At 43.5% G+C, this 25,380-nt stretch overlaps 1 protein-coding gene across 1 annotated transcript in view; it reads right to left on the reverse strand.

Annotated features, from left to right (window-relative positions):
- The window catches only part of LOC108038952 (aminopeptidase N), a 534,976-nt gene that overhangs the window by 113,681 nt on the left and 395,915 nt on the right, over positions 1-25,380 (reverse strand). Inside the window, exon 10 of the mRNA XM_044461508.1 lies at positions 15,007-15,321. Coding sequence (XP_044317443.1) covers positions 15,007-15,321 — 315 coding nt within the window. The remainder of the gene's footprint in view (positions 1-15,006; positions 15,322-25,380) is intronic.

Below are 25,380 nucleotides of genomic sequence, written 5' to 3' on the forward strand. Positions count from 1 at the left end.
TTATTTGCCCAATTCTTTCAAAAGACTTATTCTACTTTAGATCATTTATTACACTATATCCAAGTCGAACCTCATATTCTGTCCCACTATAACCGAAGGCTCTCATCTTTTGGATCCTCTTCGTGTTAAGCCTGTTTATTCGCTAGGGCCCGATGGTATTCCTGGGTGCCTACTTAAGTGCTAATGTGATGAGGCCCTATGCAAACCCCTTCACAAATTATTTATCTTATCTCTGAATCTTCCCAATTTTCATCATATTTGGAGGGAATCATTTATAATTATTCTTTACAAGAAAGGTAACAAGTATGAGGCTAGTAACTATAGAGGTATATCTAAGTTGTCAGCTATCCCTAAGCTTTTTGTGAAAAATTATTACGCCTCCGTGTCAACATTGATTTATTAAACGTATATACACAACCACTAACCTTTTGAAGCTCACTTCATATGTAAAAAAGTGATTCAATAGTAATTCTTAAACAGACGTCATACACTGACTTTAGTGAAGCATTTGACTCTGCAAATCACTTACTTTTTGTTCGGAAACTTGACCTGTTGGGGTTTCCAGTTGATCTCCAAAGGGTCCTTTTTAAAAATTTTCTTGCTAAAATTCCCGGCGTTACCTTGGGTGTCCCACAAGGGAGCAATCTTGGATCGTTTCTTTTTACATTCTATATCTTCACTCAATTATAAGTCATTATGATGATGTTAAATTATGCCTGCAGTATATTTCCTGCCATTTAAACTTACAATCCGACATAGATAAACTTTCAATTTAAACGGCGCTAAATACAAGCTGAAGACTTTTTATTGGGTCAATCCGAAATACGCTACTAAAACGTAAAGAGGCAGGTCTTTGGAGAGAATAACTTTTGTAAACGATTTTGACGTCCTTTTTGACCCAAAACTAAAATTTTCTAATCATAAGCCAGAGGAGTGTTTGGATTTATTAAAAGGTGGTCAAAAGAATTCGATGATCCTTATGTCACTAAAACTTGATTTATTTTGCTAGTTCGTCCGCTTCTGGAGTAGACTTCTGTTCATTAATTTACCCTCCCTAGCCAACCGTAAAACGATGCTTGGTACTATCTTCATTTATAACCTTATACATGGTGAAATTAACTGCCCGGACTTGGTAAGTCGGCTAAATTTTTCTGTGCCAAATAGATTAACTAGAAATTATATTCCCAAAATTTTAAATCATTGTAGATCTAACTATGCCTTGCATGAGCCTTTCAGAGTATTATGTTCTGACTATAATAGATTTTTTCCTGTAATCTTAAATCTGCCGCTCCTAAAACGAGTAATATTAGCTTCATTTTCACAAAATTGATCTTACTTTTACTTTTTTCCCCAGACTTTTACCTATATTTTCTTATCTCGGGTCTATCTTCTCGCGAATCGTGCCGTACGATACACAACTGCGCCCCTCGGTCGGCTGGGCCGGTAAGTGAACCGTGGGACTCCGCGCGAAAAAAAAAATATTACTGGCTTTGCTGTTAGTATTTTGTGCTACAGGAAAAAAATTTGCTAAGTTTATAATAAATCTAGGTATCTATTTGCTTTTTTATTCTGTAAGTGGTCACTTCACTGCAGTGTGTCGCTAATTTTAAAGGTTGAGTGAAGTTTAAGGTCAGGAGAGCATAGGGCTAAATCAATGTGTGTATATGAGCTATGTGTGCAGAAATGTGTGGGTCTGCAATTATTTAGAACTATATAGTTGCTGTTGAGTATAAATTTCCCTAAAATGTTTCCTCTTTTGTTATTCTTGGGTGATTCCCACATTCTATTCCAACTATTAAAGTCGCCTGTGATGATGGTGTGTTAGCGCTTGGGAACATTGTTTTCAATTTATTATGTGTGAATTTTTGAATAGGAGGAATGTACGTTGCGAATATATTGAATTTTTTTGCTGATTGGACTTTGTATGCAATGGTCTCGAATATATGTCCTGTAGGGATTTGCCTGTGTTGCAGTGTTTTATGAATTAATAAGGCGCCTCCGCCTTTAGCTACGATGGATGTTGTGTGGTATAATTCAATGTTGTCTGGGATAGGTATGTGTTGGGAAGGTGTTATATGGGTTTCTTGAAAAGAAATTAATTTTAGGATTGTGTTGCTTATTAAAATTAGGAGTTCGTTAAAGTTGTTACTATATCCATTTATGTTCCATTGTGGTATATTGAGGGACATTTTTAAGGGTTAGAATGATTATATGGGGCTAGGTTGTCGGTTTTCTTAATTTAGACTATGAATTCCTTCTGTGTTTATTAAGTTCTTAATTTTTGATCTAGTTAGAATTGAGGTTTTTGGGTTCTCATTGGATGGTTTTAAGAGTCTTTTTCTTTTTTGGAAAGTGTTTTTGGGTAGATTTTGCATGTGTTATTATGTTGACTTATCGTTGGCATTTTGTTCCGAACTGATGAACATCCCATCTGGTGGACATCCCATCTTCGTCTTCGTAAGTGATAATTTTCCGTTGGTTGCTTGTTGATGGTTTCTCCAATTTTGTCGATGGTGTGGGTTTGGTAAGACTTTGTGTTGCTTCCTGTTGTTGATGTGCTTGACTTTGGCTAGACTTTGCAACTGATGAATACAACGACCCATCGTTTTTGTTTTAATCAATAGGTTTCCCTCTCTAGTTTTTTTGCACTCTCAGACTTATCCACTTACGGCAAAGTCGATTGACTTTTTGATTAGAAACGGTTGAGGTTTTTGTAAATGTTTCATTGTCCGATCTGGAGACCACGAGGAATTTCCCATCGGGTGCCGGTTACCTCTTACAGGGAGGGAGGGTCGAGCATTGTTGGTTTTTGGCGACTTAAGCTGCACTTGTTGTGTTACGAGCGTGAGTAAATTGTCTTTCGAGCTGTTAAGGGATCTATTAATATAATTACGAGTAGCTTAACTTCCGGTACTGGAAGGTGTTTTACTTGAGCGAGCACAAGAAATGCACAACCGTTCGCATTGACTGTCGGAGTTCAACTGGTAAATACCTTAATAATTCCAAAGGTATATACAAATCTGTTTCTAGGTAAGGTATAAGGTTTCCAATTATTTTTATACATAGGTAAGATAAAGGGTACCACTAAACTTACCTAGGTAAAAGTATCTGGGACTGGATTTAAGTGAGCATTGCTTTTCACACGGACAGTTGTTTGTTGCTTGGCAATGAAACCAAATAGCCTATACATTTATGCCGAGAACGGAAAAACAAAAAACATTGTATACCCACAATTGTTACAAAATTAAATGGTTATGAAACTTTTGCTTTGTGTCTTATTATTTATGCATCAAGAAATATGCCACCGAGAAGCGTGGCAGGGTACCGCTAGTATTTTTTATAAATTTATGAAGCAAATTGAAACTGGTAAAACTTTTGAGTTTAGAATCGGATTCACCTTTCTATCTCATAAGGTAGTGTGGGGGACTACCTTACGAGTTCCATCCACATGTCAGCGTCTCTCGGTGAATACCAAAACAGCTGAGCTGCGCAGGCTTCACCGGGAATGGCACTTATCGACAGATAAAGCTTTATCCAGAGATATCATCCCTAGTTCCCTCTCTTCTGAACGAGTCTCGACGAGTAACGCAACTTGCTAAAATTAATCCTCATTATAATCAAGCACCATCAGTGAATAAAAAATTGCTGTGATACGGATCTCCCACATTGGTGACCCCGACGTGATCTCTGATTGAAAATCGTGCGGAGATCGCAGTAATCCGCGCAAATTCATTAACTCTGATTGGGAAGCAAACACGTTGTTCTTACATAACCTCGAAACATGGTTAACCACAGCGATGATGAGGACGCCGTTTTGAGGCAGCAAGCGCTCCCGCAGGCACATCAAGCGCCGCCGCCCTCCAAATACAGCAGCAGGCGGACCAATTGCAGGTGCCACTTCAACCGCAATCTCCGCTTCAACCGGCAATTTTTGAGCCGACTGCTCTCCAACAGCCCGTTGCATTTAGCACGAGTTCGTCCGCTCCGCTGCAATCGAGCACACCCAAGCCGGAAGTCGACGAGCAGACATCAGTTGAGATCAGCCGAGTGTCGTTAAAGGCTCCTCCGCACTTGAAAGGGCACCCGGACGTATTCTTCACCCTGCTGGAGTCACAATTTGCAAGTCTCCGCCTTACGGTGGACGACACAAAATTTCACCTAACTTTGAATATACTGCCTGCAAAATACCTGGAAACGATCATGTACATCTTGCGAAATCCGCCGCCTACTGGAAAATAGGAAGCTATCAAGGCAAAAATTATTGACGAACACCGGCCCTCGACTCAGGCCCAGTTCGTGCAGTTGTTCCGGACGTTGGAGCTCGGCGATAGCAAGCCATCTGTACTGCTGGCCAGGGGTGGCATGGGAGAAGACGCCCTGAAAGCCATGTGGTTGGAGCGGTTGCCCGAGGGCTTGCGACTCGTAGTGGCGATGGCACAAAGCGAGCTCGACAATCTCGCGCTAATGGTTGACCGCACTTGGGAGTATGCGCACCCCACGCTCAACGCATTTTCCAAAACCGCCCCGTTTACAACCCATTTCACGACATCTCAGCACGAATCTTTGGAACAGCAAGTGGCGGAGTTGAGGACCATGGTGGGCGGGCTCGGAAAACATCTAGACCGCCAGAGCCGCGATCGATTCAACAGTCCTAACCGAAGTCAATTTAGCCGCAATCGATCAAAGTCCCGAGTCGACCGCTTTTGCTACTACAACAATCGATTTGGTGAGAAGGCGAACAGATGCAGATCGCCTTGCAAGTGGCCGACGGAAAACTAACCGCCACTTCGCACGAGGCAGCATGTGAAGTGGACGCGATCCAATTCTGATTTCTAAGAATTCTGATTTGTCCGTAGTGGTTTCACAATTAGTGGATCCACCTATCTCTCTCAGCTTCACCACCACAAGGGACTAATGAGTCCGGACAACCGGCTCAAGTTGGTTTTGGAGAAGAATAGTTATTGCTTCAACAAAATCCCTTTCAGTGGTTCCACTAAAGAAACAAATTTTCGTTTTTTTGGCATTTCGCTGATCAAACATCTTCTGATGTATTGCCTTATATACAAGATAAAACTAAAGCGGATTATAATAGTGTGAAGGTGGAAAAGTTTAAGTTTTCTTATGCTAGAGGCATTTCATCTTTCAAGAAAACTGTCCCTAACGAGCTTTTTAAAGCCATATGCTCGGGCAACCGGATAATATGGTTGTAAAAGAGTTCGAGGCTAAGATAAAGAAGGGGCCGGTGGGACTCAAACTTCCTAGTCGAGGCCGAAGCAGTGTACCAATTTAAAAAAACTAACTTCTAACCTCCTTTTTTCCTAACAGAATGCAAGAGGCTTGCGTAGCAAGCTTACTAAATTGTATTCTGATAGCCTTTTCTTTGCATCTTATATTATTGTGTTTTTCCGAAACCTGGCTAAAGCCGGAGATCTTTAGCTCCGAAGTTTTTCCAGGTAAGTACACAATATATGGGTATGACTGTCCCTGTAGATGGGGAGGTAGAGTCTTCATTGGAGTGGATTTAAACCATTAAATCTATTTCTATAAAGTTGTCTTAACTTTCTGATTATTTAAATCGCCTTTCCGTTATCAAGTCTGTTGCAAATAAGCTTTTTGATAAAGATCAGTGTGTAGGTCTAGGAGATTTTAATATACATGGAGTTACGAGGCTCACAGAGGAATAATCGAATATCTTTCTACTTATACCCAAGCATGATTTTATTTTTATTTGCCTGACTTATCATTAACTCAAGTAAACTATGTTTAAAATTCACTAGGTCTTGAATTGACTTGTATTTTGTATTAAATTTAAAAGGTGCGTTTCTGTCCAGGTTAGCACAACTTCGGCAACCTGAATATCCATGTCATCCTACAATCGAAGTGACAATCGACACGGGTACCGTGATAGAAGAACAATCAGAAAAATCAATCAATAATGAGGCTAAATAATTTTATTTCTGGGTTTAATTGGTCTGATCTTTACTTATGCAATAGTAAGCCCGATGCCCTTAATGTTTTTTACACTGCAATAAACTCATTTCTTAATTCCAGTGTTCCGTGGTACTATCCGTCAATCTCCAACCTTGGTTCAGCAAAGTTTTGACCCGCTTAAGGAATGTAAAATCCAGAGTTTATAAGAAACATAAAAATACCGGATCTCAATCTGCTTTTCCTGGATATTTAAGTGAGCCGTCCAGATTCACCGTGCTTACCGCTCAGTATTATAATAATTGTAAGGTCCAGTTCTCGCAGAACCCAAAACAGTTTTTTAACTTTTTAGCACCAAGCGTAAATCTAATTCTTTTCCTTACTTACTGTAGCTTGAAAACATGAGAGCAATTATAAATCAGGCAATAACTGATTTATTTGCCCAATTCTTTCAAAAGACTTATTCTACTTTAGATCATTTATTACACTATATCCAAGTCGAACCTCATATTCTGTCCCACTATAACCGAAGGCTCTCATCTTTTGGATCCTCTTCGTGTTAAGCCTGTTTATTCGCTAGGGCCCGATGGTATTCCTGGGTGCCTACTTAAGTGCTAATGTGATGAGGCCCTATGCAAACCCCTTCACAAATTATTTATCTTATCTCTGAATCTTCCCAATTTTCATCATATTTGGAGGGAATCATTTATAATTATTCTTTACAAGAAAGGTAACAAGTATGAGGCTAGTAACTATAGAGGTATATCTAAGCTGTCAGCTATCCCTAAGCTTTTTGTGAAAAATTATTACGCCTCCGTGTCAACATTGATTTATTAAACGTATATACACAACCACTAACCTTTTGAAGCTCACTTCATATGTAAAAAAGTGATTCAATAGTAATTCTTAAACAGACGTCATACACTGACTTTAGTGAAGCATTTGACTCTGCAAATCACTTACTTTTTGTTCGGAAACTTGACCTGTTGGGGTTTCCAGTTGATCTCCAAAGGGTCCTTTTTAAAAATTTTCTTGCTAAAATTCCCGGCGTTACCTTGGGTGTCCCACAAGGGAGCAATCTTGGATCGTTTCTTTTTACATTCTATATCTTCACTCAATTATAAGTCATTATGATGATGTTAAATTATGCCTGCAGTATATTTCCTGCCATTTAAACTTACAATCCGACATAGATAAACTTTCAATTTAAACGGCGCTAAATACAAGCTGAAGACTTTTTATTGGGTCAATCCGAAATACGCTACTAAAACGTAAAGAGGCAGGTCTTTGGAGAGAATAACTTTTGTAAACGATTTTGACGTCCTTTTTGACCCAAAACTAAAATTTTCTAATCATAAGCCAGAGGAGTGTTTGGATTTATTAAAAGGTGGTCAAAAGAATTCGATGATCCTTATGTCACTAAAACTTGATTTATTTTGCTAGTTCGTCCGCTTCTGGAGTAGACTTCTGTTCATTAATTTACCCTCCCTAGCCAACCGTAAAACGATGCTTGGTACTATCTTCATTTATAACCTTATACATGGTGAAATTAACTGCCCGGACTTGGTAAGTCGGCTAAATTTTTCTGTGCCAAATAGATTAACTAGAAATTATGTTCCCAAAATTTTAAATCATTGTAGATCTAACTATGCCTTGCATGAGCCTTTCAGAGTATTATGTTCTGACTATAATAGATTTTTTCCTGTAATCTTAAATCTGCCGCTCCTAAAACGAGTAATATTAGCTTCATTTTCACAAAATTGATCTTACTTTTACTTTTTTCCCCAGACTTTTACCTATATTTTCTTATCTCGGGTCTATCTTCTCGCGAATCGTGCCGTACGATACACAACTGCGCCCCTCGGTCGGCTGGGCCGGTAAGTGAACCGTGGGACTCCGCGAAAAAAAAAATATTACTGGCTTTGCTGTTAGTATTTTGTGCTACAGGAAAAAAATTTGCTAAGTTTATAATAAATCTAGGTATCTATTTGCTTTTTTATTCTGTAAGTGGTCACTTCACTGCAGTGTGTCGCTAATTTTAAAGGTTGAGTGAAGTTTAAGGTCAGGAGAGCATAGGGCTAAATCAATGTGTGTATATGAGCTATGTGTGCAGAAATGTGTGGGTCTGCAATTATTTAGAACTATATAGTTGCTGTTGAGTATAAATTTCCCTAAAATGTTTCCTCTTTTGTTATTCTTGGGTGATTCCCACATTCTATTCCAACTATTAAAGTCGCCTGTGATGATGGTGTGTTAGCGCTTGGGAACATTGTTTTCAATTTATTATGTGTGAATTTTTGAATAGGAGGAATGTACGTTGCGAATATATTGAATTTTTTTGCTGATTGGACTTTGTATGCAATGGTCTCGAATATATGTCCTGTAGGGATTTGCCTGTGTTGCAGTGTTTTATGAATTAATAAGGCGCCTCCGCCTTTAGCTACGATGGATGTTGTGTGGTATAATTCAATGTTGTCTGGGATAGGTATGTGTTGGGAAGGTGTTATATGGGTTTCTTGAAAAGAAATTAATTTTAGGATTGTGTTGCTTATTAAAATTAGGAGTTCGTTAAAGTTGTTACTATATCCATTTATGTTCCATTGTGGTATATTGAGGGACATTTTTAAGGGTTAGAATGATTATATGGGGCTAGGTTGTCGGTTTTCTTAATTTAGACTATGAATTCCTTCTGTGTTTATTAAGTTCTTAATTTTTGATCTAGTTAGAATTGAGGTTTTTGGGTTCTCATTGGATGGTTTTAAGAGTCTTTTTCTTTTTTGGAAAGTTTTTTTGGGTAGATTTTGCATGTGTTATTATGTTGACTTATCGTTGGCATTTTGTTCCGAACTGATGAACATCCCATCTGGTGGACATCCCATCTTCGTCTTCGTAAGTGATAATTTTCCGTTGGTTGCTTGTTGATGGTTTCTCCAATTTTGTCGATGGTGTGGGTTTGGTAAGACTTTGTGTTGCTTCCTGTTGTTGATGTGCTTGACTTTGGCTAGACTTTGCAACTGATGAATACAACGACCCATCGTTTTTGTTTTAATCAATAGGTTTCCCTCTCTAGTTTTTTTGCACTCTCAGACCTATCCACTTACGGCAGAGTCGATTGACTTTTTGATTAGAAACGGTTGAGGTTTTTGTAAATGTTTCATTGTCCGATCTGGAGACCACGAGGAATTTCCCATCGGGTGCCGGTTACCTCTTACAGGGAGGGAGGGTCGAGCATTGTTGGTTTTTGGCGACTTAAGCTGCACTTGTTGTGTTACGAGCGTGAGTAAATTGTCTTTCGAGCTGTTAAGGGATCTATTAATATAATTACGAGTAGCTTAACTTCCGGTACTGGAAGGTGTTTTACTTGAGCGAGCACAAGAAATGCACAACCGTTCGCATTGACTGTCGGAGTTCAACTGGTAAATACCTTAATAATTCCAAAGGTATATACAAATCTGTTTCTAGGTAAGGTATAAGGTTTCCAATTATTTTTATACATAGGTAATATAAAGGGTACCACTAAACTTACCTAGGTAAAAGTATCTGGGACTGGATTTAAGTGAGCATTGCTTTTCACACGGACAATTGTTTGTTGCTTGGCAATGAAACCAAATAGCCTATACATTTATGCCGAGAACGGAAAAACAACAAACATTGTATACCCACAATTGTTACAAAATTAAATGGTTATGAAACTTTTGCTTTGTGTCTTATTATTTATGCATCAAGAAATATGCCACCGAGAAGCGTGGCAGGGTACCGCTAGTATTTTTTATAAATTTATAAAGCAAATTGAAACTGGTAAAACTTTTGAGTTTAGAATCGGATTCACCTTTCTATCTCATAAGGAAGTGTGGGGGACTACCTTACGAGTTCCATCCACATGTCAGCGTCTCTCGGTGAATACCAAAACAGCTGAGCTGCGCAGGCTTCACCGGGAATGGCACTTATCGACAGATAAAGCTTTATCCAGAGATATCATCCCTAGTTCCCTCTCTTCTGAACGAGTCTCGACGAGTAACGCAACTTGCTAAAATTAATCCTCATTATAATCAAGCACCATCAGTGAATAAAAGATTGCTGTGATACGGATCTCCCACATTGGTGACCCCGACGTGATCTCTGATTGAAAATCGTGCGGAGATCGCAGTAATCCGCGCAAATTCATTAACTCTGATTGGGAAGCAAACACGTTGTTCTTACATAACCTCGAAACATGGTTAACCACAGCGATGATGAGGACGCCGTTTTGAGGCAGCAAGCGCTCCCGCAGGCACATCAAGCGCCGCCGCCCTCCAAATACAGCAGCAGGCGGACCAATTGCAGGTGCCACTTCAACCGCAATCTCCGCTTCAACCGGCAATTTTTGAGCCGACTGCTCTCCAACAGCCCGTTGCATTTAGCCCGAGTTCGTCCGCTCCGCTGCAATCGAGCACACCCAAGCCGGAAGTCGACGAGCAGACATCAGTTGAGATCAGCCGAGTGTCGTTAAAGGCTCCCCCGCACTTGAAAGGGCACCCGGACGTATTCTTCACCCTGCTGGAGTCACAATTTGCAAGTCTCCGCATTACGGTGGACGACACAAAATTTCACCTAACTTTGAATATACTGCCTGCAAAATACCTGGAAACGATCATGTACATCTTGCGAAATCCGCCGCCTACTGGAAAATACGAAGCGATCAAGGCAAAAATTATTGACGAACACCGGCCCTCGACTCAGGCCCAGTTCGTGCAGTTGTTCCGGACGTTGGAGCTCGGCGATAGCAAGCCATCTATACTGCTGGCTAGGGGTGGCATGGGAAAAGACGCCCTGAAAGCCATGTGGTTGGAGCGGTTGCCCGAGGGCTTGCGACTCGTAGTGGCGATGGCACAAAGCGAGCTCGACAATCTCTCGCTAATGGCTGACCGCACTTGGGAGTATGCGCACCCCAGGCTCAATGCAGTTTCCGCAACCGCCCCGTTTACAACCCATTTCACGACATCTCAGCACGAATCTCTGGAACGGGGTTGAGGACCATGGAGGACGGGCTCTGAAAACATCTAGACCGCCAGAGCCGCGATCGATTCAACAGTCCTAACCGAAGTCAACTTAGCCGCAATCGATCAAAGTCCCGAGTCGACCGCTTTTGCTACTACAACAATCGATTTGGTGAGAAGGCGAACAGATGCAGATCGCCTTGCAAGTGGCCGACGGAAAACTAACCGCCACTTCGCACGAGGCAGCATGTGAAGTGGACGCGATCCAATCCTGCCGTCTTTTCATATTCGACAGAAATGCAAACACCGAATATCTGATAGACACAGGTGCGGATATATCAGTTCTGCCCGCCAACGCGTTCCCACACCTCAAACCATCTTCAACCCATCGCCTATACGCCGCCAATGGAACACCAATTAGTTCCTACGGGACAAGAACCGTGACTCTAACACTTGGTCTCCGACGATGTTTCAACCGGACGTTCATAGTGGCCAACGTGTCCAAAGCCATCATCGGTGCCGATTTCCTCTCCCGATACGGTCTCATCATCGACGTAAGGCGACGCCAAATCATCGATGGGACCACATCACTGTCTACCGTCTGTGAGCTTCGCCATGTCCAGTACTCACCCATATCGACCGTTTCCAACGCATGTGAGTACCACGACTTGATCTTACTATATAAAGACCTGACTCTGCCTCCGGTTTTCGACGAGGAGTTCGTGCAAAACACCCGAGTGCAGTACTACATTGCGACGAAAGGCCAACCTGTATTTGCTATCGACGGTTGAACGCGATCACTGTTGCCGACCGATACCCACTCCCACACATCCACGATATCAACCAGGTCTTCGCCGGCAAGTCCATATTCTCTACCATCGATCTGGTCAGCGCCTATCACCAGATCCCGCTCGCCCCGGAAGACCGAGAGAAGACAGCCATCACCGTTTGGGCTTTTCGAGTTCAATGTGATGACTTTTGGACTCCGCAATGCATCGCAAACGTTTCAACGGCACATGAACAACATTCTCGGCGATCTCGACTTTGTGGCAGTGTATATCGACGACATTTCTGTGGCTTCGACAAATAAAGCCCAGCACAGTCAACACCTTAAGATTGTTTTTGATCGCCTGCGGCAAGGCAACCTACGTATCAACGTGGCCAAGAGCGTATTTGGAAAGACTAACGTAACTTTTCTGGGACACTCTATCACGGCATCCGGCGTATCCCCAACGGTCGAACGAGTGAACGCGATAAATGAGTTCCCGAAGCCGACAAAGATATGCGAATTGCGCCGATTCATTGCCATGCTGCCTGGCCAGCGCAACACGGTTGGCGTACCCGATAGCCAACGCACCCCTTGCACTTCAGGTCGACGCCAGCAATTATGCAATCGGTGCAGCACTTCACCAAGTTAATGAAGGGCACCTGCAGTCACTGAGCTTCTACTGTAAGCGCATGACGGACACACAAAAGCGCTACAGTAGGTACGACCGGGAGCTCTTAGCAATTTTCCAAGATGTCAAATTTAATCGCTTCATGATCAAAGGACGCGACTGCACCATTTACACCGATCACAAACCATTAGTATATGCACTTCGACAGGATCCCGAGAAAGGATTGCCACGAGAGGCGAGACAATTGTCATTTATAGCCGAATTCTGCACGAAAATCGAGCATACCTTCTTATTCTAGTAGACTTCTTTTGATTAATTTACCATTAGTATATGCACTTCGACAGGATCCCGAGAAAGCATTGCCACGAGAGGCGAGACAATTGTCATTTATAGCCGAATTCTGCACGAAAATCGAGCATACCTTCTTATTCTAGTAGACTTCTTTTGATTAATTTACTATCCCTAGCCAACCGTAGAACGTTGCTTGGTACTATCTTTATTTATAACCTTCTACATGGTGATATTGACTGCCCCGACTTGTTAAGTCGGCTAAACTTTTCCGTGCCAAGTAGATTAACTAGAAATTATATTCCCCTAATTTTAAATCATTGTAGATCTAACTATGCCTTGCATGAGCCTTTCAGAGTATTATGTTCTGACTATAATAGACTTTTTCCTGTAATATCAAATCTTGACTCTCCTAAAACGATTAATACTTGCTTCATTGGCACAAGATTGATCTAACTATTACTTTTTTCCCCGGACCTTTACCTTTATTTTCCTATCTCGCGTCTATCCTATCGCGAATCGTGCCGTACGATACACGGCTGCGCACCTCGGTCGGTTGGGCGGGTAAGTGGGCCGTGGGACTCCGCAAAAAAAAAAAAAAAAAAAATATTACTGGAGCCGATAACACCGTTGCAGACGCCCTATCCCGCATCGCGGGAATCGAGCAGATCGATATGAACGAATGCGCACGCCTACAAGAAGCGGACGACGAGCTAAACCGGCTGTCGAGAGACATCGAAACGGGCAAATCGTCGTTGCAATTGCGCAAACTTCAGCTGCCTAACTCTAACATCAGCATATATTGTGATATATCGACATCCCGTATTCGTTCATACATTCCGCCGCCCATGCGAAGAACCATATTCAACGTACTGCATGGTATGGCACACTCTGGCAAACGTGCCACCGTCAAATTGGTTACTGAACGCTTCGTGTGGCCCAGCATCAACAAAGACATCACCTCATGGTCATCGTCCTGCCTTCAGTGCCAGCGATGCAAAATACACCGATACAACAGAGCCGCCCTCAGCAGCTTCGACGTGCCCGATGCCCGATTCCAACACATCAATATAGACCTGATCGGCCCGCTACCACCGTCCAATGGTTACCGCTACTGTTTGACGGTCATCGACCGATTCAGCAGATGGCCAGCTGTATTACCAGTGACTGAGATGACTGCCGAAGAGGTGGCACTCGCACTCCTGCACGGATGGATCGCACATTATGGAGTGCCGGTGAAAATCACGACCGACCAAGGACGACAATTTGAATCTGGCCTCTTTAAAGAGCTGTCGCGCATCCTAGGCGTCAAATTGAGCAGAACCACACCATACCACCCGCAGTCGAATGGCATCATTGAGCGCTTTCATCGCACACTAAAGGCATCATTGAAATGTCACAATACCACCGACTGGTACAACCGCATTCCCATTACTTGGACAACGAGCGACACTAAAAACAGACATCAACGCATCACCCGCCGAAATGCTGTATGGCACTACCATACCTCTTCGAATCAACCCGGATTGAAGATTGCAATTCCAACTTCGTCAAGAACCTGCGGAACATCATGACGCAGCTCCAGCCACCGCAAACTTCAGACCACGCTACAACAAGAACCTCATTCGTCCAAAAGCATCTGCAGACGAGCTCACATGTCTTCATCAGAGACGACACCGTACGCTCCCCGTTAAAATCGCCATACGATGGACAATATCCTGTCCTACACCGAGAGGACACATTTTTCGACGTAGAAGTGAAAGGCAAACGACTAAGAGTCAGCATCGATCGACTTAAGCCAGCACATCAACCGACGACACCAGCGGCATCTCCAGCAATCGACGTCCCTCAGCCAACAACGACGACAACGCGAGGAGGACGGCACGTGCAGCTACCGCCTCGCTTCCAAAGCCAGTGGTCATCTTCCCGGTCCAGCAATCAGCCATGCTGATTTCTGGGGGGGAGTAATGTGGGGGACTACCTTACGAGTTCCAACCACATGTCAGCGTCTCTCGGTGAATACCAAAACAGCTGAGCTGCGCATGCTTCACCGGGAATGGCACTTATCGACAGATAAAGCTTTATCCAGAGATATCAGCCCTAGTTCCCTCTCTTCTGAACGAGTCTCGACGAGAAACGCAACTTGCTAAAATTAATCCTCATTATAATCAAGCACCATTAGTGAATAAAAGATTGCTGTGATACGGATCTCCCACAGTAGCATTAGAGATGCTCCAGAATCTGAACTTAAGTACTTGGGTACAATAAAACATTGCGCATGAGTTAGAAACGGGCAGGCTACATTTAAGCAGGCCCTTGATGAAAGATTATACTATCTCATCTCATCTGCGTAGATAAAAGTCTAAATTTATAATTTTTAAGTTGGCAGTCACCTCGAATAAAATGGAAGTACTTACTTTTGTTGCACATAGTTCCAATTGCTTGAAAGGAAGTCCAATAGTGTCGTGTACCCAATGGATTGTGTGGTAACCATATTAATAATTAGTATTTTATCGGATTCGGAAAAAAAAGATACATTTTGTAGAAGGGCCAAATCGAGCAGGTGATCTATTTTTTCCCGCTGTGATGGGCATCCAGCTAGCATCTTTAACAAAAAGGTGCGATCACTTTGAAGACGGAGCTTTGGAAATTGACTTATTCGTTCCAATCCAAACATCCATTCTTTTAGAGAGCCCCACTTAAACACTGGGCATATAAACTCGTTGGGTACCCTGAAATGTAAAATTATTTGTATTATATATTTATTTTAAGTCTTACCCAAACCCCGTTGAGAACGGATGTGTTACGTGGGAGGTTCGGGAAATCACTAAAAACTAAACAAACAAAATTGTTAAAAATAGCGATGTATCAATTTTTGAAGGATAAAAAAGGGGCGTGGTAGTAGATGCCTAAAAAACATTGTATCGCCAAGAATGTAGTTTACATCATTAGTAAAACTAAAAACACGCAACTCTTCAAGGTCGATCTAGAGCTGACAGCCGATCCATAAAAAAACGATATGCTCCCGATCACTGTAGAGTTCAACAAAGGTACGATTGCGTTGCACAATTTGCCAGATGAGTGGACACACGAGGTAAAACTGCACCTTTCGGTCAGTCTTCATAGCTTGTAGGAACTTCCACAATTCTGAACCCGGTCTTGCTTAGACCGAAAATTAGATGGCTCGATAGAATGCTGGTGTTACTGGCCTAACTCTCAGTCATCCTTAAGGAGTTACTCTAAATATATTTATGAGCTCTTAATCGCGCGGAGCTCTATTCTGTTTGAACCTTGAAAGTAAGTAAAAACTTATATCTATAAACACTTATAACTATGTCATCCTAACTAAAATAAAATTAATGCTTTCAAGATTGGCAAAGAATCGGTGGTGGAAAAAATATTTTATAGTCTGTTTATAAGTTAATAGCATGATTGTACGGTTGAATAAAAATAGTAAATCTATATATATAAAAGAAAGTCGTGTTAGTTACTTCACTTATAACTCAAGAACGGCTGAACCGATTTAGCTGAAAATTGGCAGGGAGGTAATTTTGAGCCTGGAGAAGGACATAGGATAGGATCCCGTTCCACAGCATTCCCGTTGAGGAGATAAATAATCGTGCTTTAGTTTTGATCGAAGATATGTGTTACCTCATGTGCGGTAATTTATTAATCAGGTTAGGAATGCCAGCACAATATCGTGAAAGGAATGACGCATTTAATCGAGAATTGGAACGGGAACGTGAATATGATCACCAAGAATTAGATTTATTAGTTCAAACGAATGTACCCCTGTTGAATTACCAACAAAAGGAAGTTTATGATACTTTAATGAAGGCAATCGATGATGAAAATGGTGGTTAGTATTTCCTAGATGCCCCTGGTGGAACTGGAAAGACATTCCTCATGTCATTAGTTTTAGAAACTGTTCGGGCGAGATCTAACATAGTGGATGCAGTTGCTTCTTCTGGAATAGCAGCCACATTGTTAGAAGGATGCAGTACGGCTTATTCAGCATTCAAATTACCGTATAATCTTCAAACCATTGAAGAACCAACGTGTAATATTGCAAAACACTCAGCAATGGCCAAAGTTTTAGCGGTATCGAAAATCATCATCTGGGACGAATGCACAATGGCGCATAAACGTGCACTAGAAGCACTTAACCGAACATTTAAAGATTTACGCAATGACTCGAGATGTTTTGGAGGAGGAATGATTTTACTTTCTGGCGATTTCCGCCAAATACTGCCAGAAAATTTATGAAAAAAAAATTTACGCTACGATAATGATCGGAAAATTCAAAGGTGAGAAAGTTCTCATTCCGAGGATACCGATGATCCCAACCGATATGCCGTTTGAATTTAAAAGACTTCAATTTCCGATACGTCTTGCATTTGCCATGACCATCAACAAATCACAAGGCCAATCCTTAAAAGTTTGTGGCTTAAATCTAGAACATTCATGTTTTTCCCATGGTCAATTCTACATTGCATGTTTACGGACCGGAACACCACCTGCGTTGTTTGTTTTTGCGCCTGATAATAAAACAAAAAATGTCGGTTATCACAAAGTACTTAAATGAAGAGCAATCTATGTACTGAAATACACAAATAATTATGAATGATTAATATGCGTATTTTATTTTTTTTGTATTTGTTCCAAAAAAAAAAAAATAAGATTATTTATTGACACTAATACGGAACAAAGTTCGCCGGGTCACCTAGTTAATTATAAAACGACAACTAGATGATAAAACAAGAGAGAACGCTATAGTCGGGTGCCCCGACTATCAGATACCCGTTACTCAGGTAAAGGGAGTGCGAGGGAGATGGAGATAGAAATTTTGATCACGCATAACTTTTTAACGAATGGTCCGATTTGAAAAATAAAACTGCATTTTTACTTTTCCGAAATATTTAAATTTTTAAAATCGTATATAGGGGATTGTGGGTGTTAAAGGGGGCGTGGCACCATTTTGAAACAAACTTGCGCTGCGTAGGAACTCCTAGAATCTGCTTGCAAAATGCCAATCTTCTAGCTTTTATAGTTTCCGAGATCTCAGCGTTCATACGGACAGACAGACGGACAGACAGACGGACAGACGGACATGGCTATATCGACTCGGCTAGTGACCCTGATCAAGAATATATATACTTTATAGGGTCGGAAACGCTTTTTTCTAGCTGTTACATACTTTTGCACGAATACAATATACCCTTTTACTCTACGAGTAATGGGTATAATGAGGTTTACATCCTAGTTTTGGCCCAGTCGTTGTGATCGCCCCGAGCTGTGTTGCCGCTTTTCTTTAAAGGTCAGCAGAGCTCTTAGTGACGCAGGCCATAACCTTCACAATTCCCTGGTCCTACCCAGCACCCTGGCAGGAAGGGGTTGGTATTGCTTGTAGGCATTGATACAACAGGAAGCCGCCTTTAACTTATCAACTTGGATATAAGCAGTAAGATCGAGCAATGAAATTTCAGGGGCGAACCGTTAAACAAAGAATGCTGGTAACTATTTTCGGTAGCACGTTTGTGACCGTTTTTGGAACTACAGATTAATACCTGCACTACCAGTATCGGCCGTTAATCCGGATGAGAAATTATCAACATGATCAAATTACGACAGAGCTTTTTATGAGAACTGTGCTTCCAATAAGATAACTTGAAATCAATTTTAGAAATTCACATGGAAACTGTCTTGGCGACAGCACATCGCGACCAGCTCCTTTGGGACCGTTTCTTTATTATCGCCCGATTGGGCGACTCCGTAGATCGGCAGTTCCCAAAAAAGCCCGGAGTGGGTTGCGCGACGCTTACAACAGACTGCTCACCAACCGCGAGTTTTTACGCTTGGGAGGTAGCAAATGGCTAGTGAGCTGCGATTTCAGCGCCAAAAGTAGATACTTATTTTTATGAAAGTTTACCTAGGCTCAGAATCGGTCGCTTTAATAGTTTTATTCTATTTATCAGGTGTGCCTTCTCAATATAAAGAGTCAAAAAATGCATATGTAGATCATTTCAAATTAATATAATTCATTATGGGGAATTACATAGATTCAAATCGACCAAAAACTCATGAGCTATTTCGAATTCTTGCATAGCATAGGACTGGTCCCAAAAATGTCAATTGAAATCTGAAATTTTGTTCGTCCCAAACTTGTGTGATCTTGTTGTAGAAATTTAAGGCTTTTGTTTTTATCGCACTGAACTTGATAATTATGGGATAGGGGTGGGAATATTTGTGAGTAAAATTGTTCAGTCCTTGTTTTATATAAACATCTAATCCATAGTGCAATAGAACATATCGTCGTATAAATTAAAGATAATTGGGTGATGTTTGGTGGATACATATATCGATTTAATACTATATTAATTGAAATGGCGAGGGGCGGCTCTCCAATGGGGTTGATTTAATAGTCCAGGAAAATTACTTATTTTTCACTTTACGTAGAATTTATTTCACAATTAGTTAAACTTCACTTCTTTCTTCGTACACTGGTAGATTAGAACTAACTTAAAGCTACGGGGTGGATGTTTCAAGAAGCCGCTTGGAGAGCGGAGTGGAGACACTTAACAGTGCGAGAGAACGAGATGCGAAGATCTGAAAAAAAATTCTTCTCTCGACTGTTAGGACTCCAGGGGCCGGTTCACCCGAAACTGGAAGCGCCGCTTTGGCGCCCCCCCCTGCGGGAGAGTTCCTTGAAGTAGGACATCAGGACTGACGGCATGCTCCCGACACGATCCATCCAAACGCCGTGCTCTGAGCGACGGCAGCCCATCTTGAAGGTTTAGAAACCCGGGTTGGATCACCTTCGGGTACACGTCGGATCCCAACACCAGGGAGATGGTGGCTGGACGATGGAACTGGTCATCGGCTAGTCGGATGGTATCGAATTTGGCCCGAACCTCATCGCTCAGCGCACGAATCGGTGTTCGGATCCGCAGACTGTTGTCGATCTTCAGGACCATATCCATGTTGAAATCGCCCGACCTCGACCGGATGGTCGTTGAGCACACTCGTTCGTCTCCAACTTGCGTGGTCGGCAGCCGAAAAGCTTCTGCCAGCGAGCTATCGATACTGCTCACGAGGGTACACGGGTCGATAAGCGCGCCCGTCTCATAGCTGTTGGCCCCTGTGTCGATGACCACAATGGCCGTCGGCAGAATATGTATACTCCTGTGCTGCAGGAGCGAGGTCACGGATGGGGCCACAATAGACGGTGGGGCAGACGATCGATACTGCGATGCGGATGCCTGCTGCTGTGGTGACTGCTGTCGAATCGGGGACGGAGAATGGCGACGTTGCGGGGCCGGCGACTGGTGGCGTTGCGGGGAAGGCGACTGTCGACGTTGCTGGAAAGGCGATCGGCGAGTTATCGCGGGCATTTCGTGCATGTGGAGCAAGGTGTGATGCTCCTGTCCACATTTTTTGCAAACGTCGCCACTGCGACATTTCCCTCCGGAGCGCTGATAAGCCAAACAATTGTGGCAGTACTTGTTCACCAGTACTGCTCGGAGACGCTTCTCTGAACTGAGCCTCATGAATCGGTTGCATTTCCGTAGTGGATGTATACCCTGGCAGACTCGGCAGCGGTAGGATTTTATACCTCGAGAACATCTGCTGACAAGGGTCTGGGAAGTGCGTGGGCGAGGACGAAGAGCTATTCTGAACCTTTACTTGGAAGAGAAAGCAAAACAACAAACAAATCAGAAAAGGAGTCGCTTTAGTGATGTTTACGGGGTGGGCAGCGGGAAGAAGGCATTACTGTGGAGATTTGGAGGTTGCCTTAGCCTCCATAGGAAGGAGAACTACTTTGTGGACCGGACGTCGGATAGTTCCACGAGAAGTAAGAATATCTACGACGCGTACTCTAGTATTAGCTCCTGGGATAGCAGCTACGATTCTGCCGAGCCGCCAGTCATTTGATGGCAAGTTATCGTCCTTAACGACTGCCATATCGTCGACTTCCAGATTTCTGGATGGCTTTAGCCACTTGTTGCGCTTGTGGAGTTCCTTTAGATACTCTTCTTTCCATCGTGAACTAAATTGGGCCTTGAGATGTTGCCATCGATTTATAATCGACTTGGCTTCGCCTTTGATTTCAGGCTCCGCCGTGGAAAGCAATTGACCCCCGATCAGAAAATGGCCTGGCGTCAGTGCCAGCAAGTCTGTCGGGTCCTCTGACATTGGAGAAAGCGGTCTGGAATTAAGGCAGGCTTCAATCTTGGCAAGAAGCGTGGAAAGCTCTTCGAAGGTATTCTTGCGAGCGGACTTGGATTTGTAAAACAGAGTTTTAAAACTCTTTACTCCTGCCTCCCACAGGCCTCCCATATGAGGAGCTCCTGGTGTATGAAACGCCACACGAGTCCCTGATGGCTATACACATCAGTCACTGACTCCTTTAGCACTTGCGTAAAGTCACGGGAAAGAAGACTTGAGGCGCCTACAAAGGTTTTGCCGTTGTCGGAATGGACCCGCTGAGGACAACCTCGTCTAGCTACAAAACGTGCAAACGCTGCTAGAAACTTCTCAGTTGTAAGGTCGGGGGTGGGTTCCAAATGGATGGCCTTCGTAGAAAAACACACAAACATATCCCTTAGTGATGAGACATGCTCTCCCTGTGTAGTTTTTAACTTCAAAGGGGCCGGCATAATCGACGCCGGTGTAAGTAAATGGCCTGGAAAAAGAGGCTCGATCAGTCGGAAAATCGCCCATCAATTGGGTTTGCAGTCTTTTTTATAAATGGTGCACACCTTGCATGAATTCACCACTCCCTTTACCAGATTCTTGACTTTAGGAATCCAATATTTGGATCGCACCAAGCGCACTATCAATTGGTTGCCGCCACGAAGTGTAATCTGGTGCGTGAATTGGACAAGCAGACGAGATAGCCGACAGCTGTACGGGAGTATTACAGGATGGCGATCGTCATACTGCAGGACCTTGGAGGCAGTTAAGCGACCACATACTCTTAAGAGGCCATGTTGGTCTATAAATGGAAATAAATTCGCAATTTGGCTTGATGCGGGTATGGAACTTTTACTTCGCAACAATCGAAGCTCGAGCGCGTACTCTTCACGCTGGGCAAGTATTATGAAGGTTTTCTCAGCTTCCCGGATTTCCCGATTACTGAGCTGCCTATCCGGACTTACCGGAGCCTTCCGACAGCGATTTAGGAACCTTTGGACGTAAGCTAGGACTCGTAATGCCTTGTCTAGTCTGGAAAAACGTTCAAGGAAATCATCAGCGGGGAGCTTTACGAAGTGAACCTTCACCGCGCGCTGCTCTAACTCAGTGACTGGGTGTGGATCCGAAGTTTCTGGCCATTGAAGTTTGGGCAGTTGTAACCATTGGGACCCATGCCACCAGAGGGTGCTATCGCCCAACTCTTGCAGGGACACGCTGCGACTAGCTATGTCGGCAGAATTGTGTTCTGATCGCACATGTGACCAATTCTCAATCTTTGTAGCTTGAGCTATTTTGGTTACGCGGTTGGCTACGAATGTGGTCCAGGAGCACGCTGGTTTTTTTAACCATGCCAGGACAATGGTAAAATCTGTCCAGCAGAAAATCAGCCTAACTCTTGCAGCCAGATCTACTGCATAAAAATTTTGGCCCGGACGATGAACGGGGCAAGCCATCCAGCGGGATCGAATAGCTTTGCGATCTGGGAAAGAACTTCTCTTTTTGTATAGGAGGATTTGACTGATATTTCTGGGGGCACGAAGTAGAACTCGTCGGTGGTTGCTCTCCAGCGAACGCCGAGAGTTTTGGCTGTGCTTTCGGCGTCAATATTCAGGAGAAGATGCTCATTTGGAATGTCCTTTAAAACCCCCTTGTGGTTGGAAGTCCACTTTCTAAGCGGAAAACCGGCAGAATTCAAAGCCGTTACTAACTCCTGGATGGTAAGTTGAGCTTCTTGTTGAGAATTTGATCCTGCTAAAACGTCATCAACATACATGAAGTTGCGGATCTACGTCATCAGCCAGCTGTTGCAGCACTCGGATGGCGAGATAGGGCGCGCAATTGACACCGAATGTTACGGTTTTCAGTTCGTAATCTCGAATGTCACCTTCCTTGTTTCGGAATAGAATCCTCTGAAAGGGCGTGTGCTTTGGATCGACCCAGATCTGCCTTTACATTTTAGTGATGTCCGCACTAAAGTCGTACTTGAAATAGCGCCACTTTAAAATCTGAATCGTTAAGTCAGATTGGAGGACTGGACCGGCATGAAGCACATCGTTCAAGCTAGTCCCATTTGCTGAAGGGCTGGAAGCGTTGAATACCACCCACAGTTTCGTGGTGGTGCTTTCGGGTTTTATTAGTAGTGGGAGGTAGTAGTTTGGAGAATTGTGAGTGGCCGAAACCTCTCATATGGCCTAAATCCAAATATTCTTGGATCACGGAGTTGTACTGCTTATTTAATGGAGTGTCTCTTCGTAAACGATTCTCGTTTCTCAGAAACTGAGCAAGTGCTATAGACCTTGAGTATCCCAACTCAGATCCACAATGATCGGGGTCGCAGAACGGTAACGTCACTACGTACTTCCCGCTCGCGTCTCTAGTTGTGGTTTGTAGAAAATTACTTTCGCAGACGGAATCGGACTCGTTTACCATTTTTGATGGTAGATCTTCCACATCCCAAAACTTCGTAAGAAGTTTGTCTAAGGACACCTCAGTTGGCTTCGTAACTTGAGTCGTAAAGACTGAGACTCGATTGCTTGTGGACATGGAGACTGGACCAGTGAGCACCCACCCGAAGATGGTCTCTTGCCCAAAAAAAGATCCGCAGATGTTGGTCTTTGTGCCGCTCAGCAGCACGGATGGAAGGATATCAGCTCCGATAAGAACGTCTATCTGGGAACTCTGGAGAAATGTGGGATCTGCCCATTGAAGGTTTGGCAAATCTCTCAGGACATCTTGTGGAATGGAATGTGACGGTTATCTGCCTGCTAATTCTGGCAGAACATACGCTGCGGTGTCTAACTGCAGGCCCGGCTTAGTAGGAGACCGAATGGAGAAATGGCAAAGCCGTGTTGACTGGGCAGAAACTGTCTGATTTAAACCAGACACTTGAGCTTGAATGGGGCGGAACGGCAGATTGACCAATTTGAAAAGACGCTCCGTAATAAACGTCGCCTCCGATCCCGAGTCAATCAGAGCGCGTGCTCGGAAGTGGGTACCGAGGTGGCAGATATCAATCATTGCCGTGCCCAAAAGAACTGCCTTTGAGCCTGAGGCAAAACAGACTTGTACATTTGAATGTTCATCTGGAATGTCTGAGCCTCCCGCCGGAGGATAGGCTCTGGGTCTCGCATTGCCAGAGGGACTTGGATTGTTGGAAAAAGGGGTACCTCGATGCAAAAGCGTGTGATGTCTCCCTCGACATACGAAACAGCTGTGCGTACTAGAACAATCCCGGAGCTGATGGCCTCTCGCGAAGCAATTCAAACATAACTGCTTCTTTTTTATGTAACTTTCCCGCGCCTCGATTGCCATCTGAATGAAGCGAGGGCACAACCGCACTGGATGACTTTCTTTAGAGCACAAATCGCAGCTCTTTGGTTTGACACTTACTTTGGCTTCAAAGGAGTGAAGCTTTTTCGTAATCTGGGGATTTTTGGAAGTTGACGGACCACCAAGACTCTACTTCATATCCTCAATGGCTTCTAAGGTTCTATACCTATCGCTAAGGAACGCGTTCATATCATCCCATGTAGGAATATCGGACTTTGAGGTAAGGGATTGTTCCCACAAGGACAGGGTCAACCTGGGCAACTTACTGGCGCACAGGTATACCAGCAAGAAATCCCAATTTTCCGTTGATATTTTGGAATGGGCTAATGCTGTCAGGCACCCTTGGATGGTGCTCTGAAGCTCTTTTATGGAGTGGCCAGTTTCAGAATTAACGGAACTCAAGTTAAATAGGAGCTTGAGCTGGCTGTTCACTAAAAGCCGTTTGTTTTCGAAACGGTCTCGAAGCGCCTCCCAAGCGGAAGCGAAACCATCATTAGTGAGCGGGGTCTTGGCAACAATTGCCTTTGCCTCACCGCTCGTCTTCGCGTTGAGATGGAATAACTTCTCGACCGGCGTCAACCGTGTGTTGTTGACGTAGACGGCAGTGAAAAGGTCTCTGAACGTTGGCCATTTGAGATAATCTCCCTCGAATATCTCTGTATCACATGGAGGCAACCGGCACCCGGACGGAATGTACGCGGACTGATTGTCGGTGCTCGACATCGGTTGCTGTGAACTGGCTCGGTCAATTAGCTCGCTGAGCTGAACCGCCAGCTCTTCGTACACCGAATAGCAGTATTCGTATTTGCGGTGCAGAGTTGCCAAAATCTCCTCCGCCCCTTCAGTCGTAATACTGGAGATCGTGTCTAAACACGCTTCGAATTCTTTTTCGGCTTTGTCCCATAGCGAGCGGACTTTCTCCTTACGGATTTTGCAGGTGTGGACAGACGGAGGTGACGGTCTGAAGTGGCTCATACGGTCGGACACCGTGATGAACCGCGCGAGGGCTGCAATTGCAATTTCGTTGCTCATTTTTGCCTGTGAACGAGTTGGTAGCGACTTTATGGCATTGGTCTGGATTTGTGACCTAACTTTAGGCGTGAGCGGACCCAGAGACAATCGTTTCTGATTGCTCGTAGGAATAGACAACTTCTTGTCGCCTTCTTGGGTGGCTATTGAAGTTTCGCTCTTTGCCTTCGTTATTGATTTTGGGGCTAGTGGGCTTGAGGTACGCGCGCGAGAAGATGCGGATAGCGATCGTGTTTTAT

This window comes from Drosophila rhopaloa, unplaced genomic scaffold (assembly GCF_018152115.1).
Source record: "Drosophila rhopaloa isolate 14029-0021.01 unplaced genomic scaffold, ASM1815211v1 contig_4, whole genome shotgun sequence".
NCBI lineage: Eukaryota > Metazoa > Arthropoda > Insecta > Diptera > Drosophilidae > Drosophila > Drosophila rhopaloa.